This window comes from Lathyrus oleraceus, chromosome 4, assembly GCF_024323335.1.
Source record: "Lathyrus oleraceus cultivar Zhongwan6 chromosome 4, CAAS_Psat_ZW6_1.0, whole genome shotgun sequence".
Classification (NCBI taxonomy): Eukaryota; Viridiplantae; Streptophyta; class Magnoliopsida; order Fabales; family Fabaceae; genus Lathyrus; species Lathyrus oleraceus.
The window spans coordinates 143,591,202-143,595,691 of record NC_066582.1 but is presented as its reverse complement, the minus strand read 5'-3'; the positions used below and the strand labels follow the sequence as shown (position 1 = coordinate 143,595,691).

General features: G+C 41.5%; 1 protein-coding gene and 1 non-coding gene across 2 annotated transcripts; one reads left to right on the top strand and one right to left on the bottom strand.

Annotated features, from left to right (window-relative positions):
* Positions 1–2,542: 2,542 nt before the first annotated feature.
* LOC127138085 (uncharacterized) lies at positions 2,543–3,217 on the bottom strand (the record flags this gene model as incomplete). The annotated part of the gene is made up of 2 exons (XM_051064490.1): positions 2,543–3,031; positions 3,077–3,217. Coding segments are annotated over 2 exons (630 nt in total), but the record flags the coding sequence as incomplete, so codon positions are not given.
* Positions 3,218–4,179: 962 nt separating this feature from the next.
* LOC127077834 (small nucleolar RNA R71) lies at positions 4,180–4,286 on the top strand. Its single transcript, XR_007787603.1, has one exon. It is a non-coding gene; the product is annotated as a small nucleolar RNA R71 (small nucleolar RNA).
* The last annotated feature ends 204 nt before the right edge of the window (positions 4,287–4,490 follow it).

Genomic DNA, 4,490 nt, shown 5'->3' with positions numbered 1-4,490 from the left:
GATAAGGTGTTGCTACACGGTGTCGGACTCCATACTTTAGAAGAAGTTTTCCAAAGATATTTGATATGAAATGGGAGCCACCGTCACTAACGACTAGTTTTGGCACACCGAATCTAGGAAAGATGATGTTCTTGAATAACTTAATAACTACTCGCGTGTCATTTGTCGGAGAAGCTACAACCTCGATCCATTTTGAAACATAATCGACAGCAACGAGTATGTACTTATTACCAAAAGAAGATGGGAATGGTCCCATGAAGTCAATCCCCCACACATCGAAAACTTCCACTTCTAAGATTCTTGTTTGTGGCATTTCATCGCGTCTTGAGATGTTACCAGTGCGTTGGCACTGGTCGCAATTTATAACCGCATTATGGACATCTTTCCATAGAGTAGGCCAAAAGAGGCCCGATTGTAAGATCTTAGTACAGGTTTTTGAAGTACTTGCGTGCCCATCATAGGGAGCAGAATGGCAATGAGAGATTATGTCGTCTATTTCATCCTCAGGAACACACCGACGGAAAATACCGTCGGTACCTCTTTTGAAAAGCAGAGGTTCATCCCAGTAGTATTGTTTTAGATCAAGGAAGAATTTCTTCTTTTGTTGATAAGATAGGTCCGGTGGAAATACTCCAACAGCTAGGTAGTTGACAAAATTAGCATGCCATGGCAGAGTTGCATTCGCATGAATTTCTTCCACGGATTCTTCTATTTCGGTATCATTTATTGTTAGTTCAGACATGTCACTTTCCATTTGGGCTATAAGTCGTTCGTAAGGGAAATCATCATTGATTGGAATTTGTTCAGGTTTATTCCCTTCGATTCGTGATAAGTGGTCTGCTACTACGTTTTCAGTACCCTTCTTATCTTTTATCTCTAAGTCAAATTCTTGTAAGAGTAGGATCCATCTTAAAAGTCTTGGTTTGGCATCCTTCTTACTTAGCAGATATCTAATAGCGGCGTGGTCAGTATAGATAATGACTTTCGCCCCTACTAAGTAGGAACGGAATTTGTCCAAGGCGAACACAACGGCTAAAAGTTCCTTTTCAGTGGTGGCGTAGTTCATTTGGGTTGGATCTAGTGTTCTACTTGCGTAGTAGATAGCATGAAGTTTCTTATCCTTTCTTTGTCCTAGTACTACGCCTACGGCGTAATCACTCGCATTACACATGATTTCGAAAGGTAATCTCCAGTCAGGTGGTTGCATGACAGGTGCGGTGATTAAAGATGTTTTTAATTACTTAAATGTTGTTAAACATTTTTCATCAAAGATAAAATCAGCGTCTTTCATTAATAAACTCGTAAGTGGCTTGGTAATTTTCGAGAAATCTTTGATAAAACGTTGGTACAAACCGGCGTGTCCTAAAAAGCTTCGTATTTCTCGTACGGTTTTCGGAGGTTGAAGATTCTCTATGATTTCAATCTTAGCTTTGTCTACTTCAATTCCTTTATCAGTTACTACGTGACCTAACACGATTCCTTGTTGGACCATGAAATGGCATTTCTCCCAGTTCAAAACGAGATTCACCTTTACGCATCTTTCAAGTACCATTTCAAGGTTTGATAGACATCCTTCGAAGCTCTGCCCACAAACAGAAAAGTCGTCCATAAAGACTTCCATAATGTCGTCTATAAAATCAGCGAAGATTGACATCATGCATCTTTGGAATGTTACGGAAGCGTTGCATAACCCAAATGGCATTCGTCGGTAGGCGAATGTACCATAAGGACACGTGAAAGTTGTCTTTTCTTGGTCGTCAGGATGGATTGGAATTTGAAAGAATCCTGAATAACCGTCTAGATAGCAGAAGTGGGAATGCTTAGCCAATCGTTCAAGCATTTGGTCAATGAAAGGTAGAGGAAAATGATCCTTCCGAGTGGCTTTGTTTAGTTTTCTATAATCGATGCACATTCTACTTCCGGTCACAACTCTTTTTGCTATAGATTCGCCCTTATCATTCTTAACAACTGTAACACCCCCTTTCTTGGGTACTACGTGAACGGGGCTAACCCATTGACTATCGGAGATCAGGTATATGATTCCAGCATTTAGTAACTTCTTTACTTCATCCTTGACTACCGTACTTAAGATTGGGTTGATCCTTCTCTGGTGTTCTCTAGCGGTTTTACAATCTTCCTCCAGCATAATGCGATGCATACAGATAGAAGGACTTGTCCCTTTTAGGTCGACGATGTTGTATCCTAACGCAGTTGGATATTTTCTTAAGACATCTAGTAACTTTTCAGTTTCCATCTGTCCCAAGTCAGCGTTGACTATTACTGGTCTTTTGAGTTTAGTGTCTAGGAATTCGTATCTTAGGTTCTTTGGTAGTGCTTTTAATTCCAAGTCAGGTTTCTTTGGGCATGGCATGTGGTTGGGCGTAAGTGCTAAGCATTCGCTTAGACTGTCATTTTGGTATGGTTCATGCCAATTATCTTATTCAAAGATTGGAGGGCTTTGGATTTTCATTATATCAGAGTATGTGGTTTCTTGCATCTCCATCTCTCTTACGCACTCGTCTATGACATCAAGTAGGTAACAGGTATCGTCTATAGCTGGCGCTTGTAAGAATTGTGTCAAGATGAATTCAACCTTTTCCTCTCCAACTTCGAATGTTAGCTTACCTCTCTTTACGTCTATTATGGCTCCGGCGATAGCTAAGAATGGCCTTCCTAATATAATAGGTGTACTGGCATCTTCTTTGATGTCCATGATTATGAAGTCTGTAGGAATGTAAAATTGTCCTACACGTACTGGGACATTCTCTAGTATACCGACAGGATATTTGATTGAGCGGTCAGCTAATTGAACAGACATCTTCGTTGGTCTTAGTTCTCCCATATTGAGCCTTTTATAGATGGTTAAGGGCATTACACTAATGTTGGCTCCTAGATCGCATAGAGCTTTGTTTATGACGAATTTTCCAATGACACGGGGTATGGAGAAACTTCCTGGGTCTTTTAGTCTGGGAGGCATGTTATTTTGGATTATTGCGCTACACTCAGCAGTAAGTGTAATTGTTTCGTTATCCTCGATCTTTTTCTTATTGGATAGGATCTCCTTAAGAAATTTGGCATATGAGGGATATTGTGTGATGGCTTCTGTAAAGGGAATTGTAATGTTTAGTTGCTTCAGAAGTTCAACAAATTTCCTAAATTGCCCTGCAGTTTTAGAACTTGCAAGTCTTTGAGGATACGGAATGGGTGGTTTATAAGGTGGTGGAGGCACATAAGGTTTTTCTTTCTCTTCGGCCTCTCGGGTATTATCTTCCTTTTCCTTCGGTTCACTTACCTGCTCAGTTGTGGTTTTGTCTGGTTTTTAGTACATGGCGGGATTTTGGAGTCTTGGATCTACGGGTCCATCTATTTCTTTTCCACTCCTCAGTATAACGGCATTTGCATGTCCTTTTGGATTAGGTTGCGACTGTCCAGGAAATGTTCCAGCCGGAGCGGCAGTAGATGCTTGTTCTTGAGCCACTTGTGAAATCTGCGTTTCAAGCATTTTGTTGTGGGTGGCTAAGGCGTCTACTTTGCTCGCTAGTATGTATGTTTTGGTTCAAGAAGTCTTTGTTTGTCTGAGCTTGGGTGGCTATGAAGCTTTCCATCATTAATTCAAGGTTTGACTTCCTAGGCATGTTAGGAGCATTATTAGCTGGCTTTTGATATCCAGGCGGAACAGCGGGTGCTTGGCCAGGTGCATACAGGGCGTTGTTATTCTTATAGGAAAAGTTAGGATGGTTTTTCCAACCTGGGTTGTAGGTATTCGAATAAGGATTTCCTTGTGCGTAATTCACTTGATCGATTGGGACTCCTGTTAATATCTGACATTCTGGTGCAGCGTGTCCAGGGGTTCCACATAACTCACAGTTTGGAGTCATGGCAGCCACAGTGGCTGCGCGTGGTATGGTCAAGTTGTCTAACTTTTGAACAAGGGCATCTACCTTAGCATGGACATGGTCAAGGCTACTGATTTCGTACATTCCACTTTTTGTTTAGGACTTTTCAACTGGAGTTCTTTCACCTCGCCATTGGAAATGGTTTTGGGCCATGTTTTCAATGAGTTGATAGGCTTCGTTGTATGGCTTGTCCATAAGTGCACCGCCTGCGGCAGCGTCTACTGTCAGTCTTGTGTTATACAGAAGCCCATTGTAAAATGTGTGAATGATCACCTAGTCTTCGAGACCGTGATGTGGACATATCCTCATCATGTCTTTGTATCTCTCTCATGCATCGTAGAGAGATTCTACATCTTTTTGTCGAAATCCGTTGATTTGAGCTCTCAGCATAGCAGTTTTGCTCGGCGGAAAATATCGGGATAAGAAAACGTTCTTTAGTTCTTCCCATGTTGTAACTGAGTTGGATGGCAAGGATTGCAACCAAGCCCAAGCTCTGTCTCTTAGTGAGAAAGGAAAGAGGCGTAGTCTTATCGCATCTTGAGATACACCATTCGCCTTCACAGTGTCTGCGTACTGCACAAACTTGGTCAAATG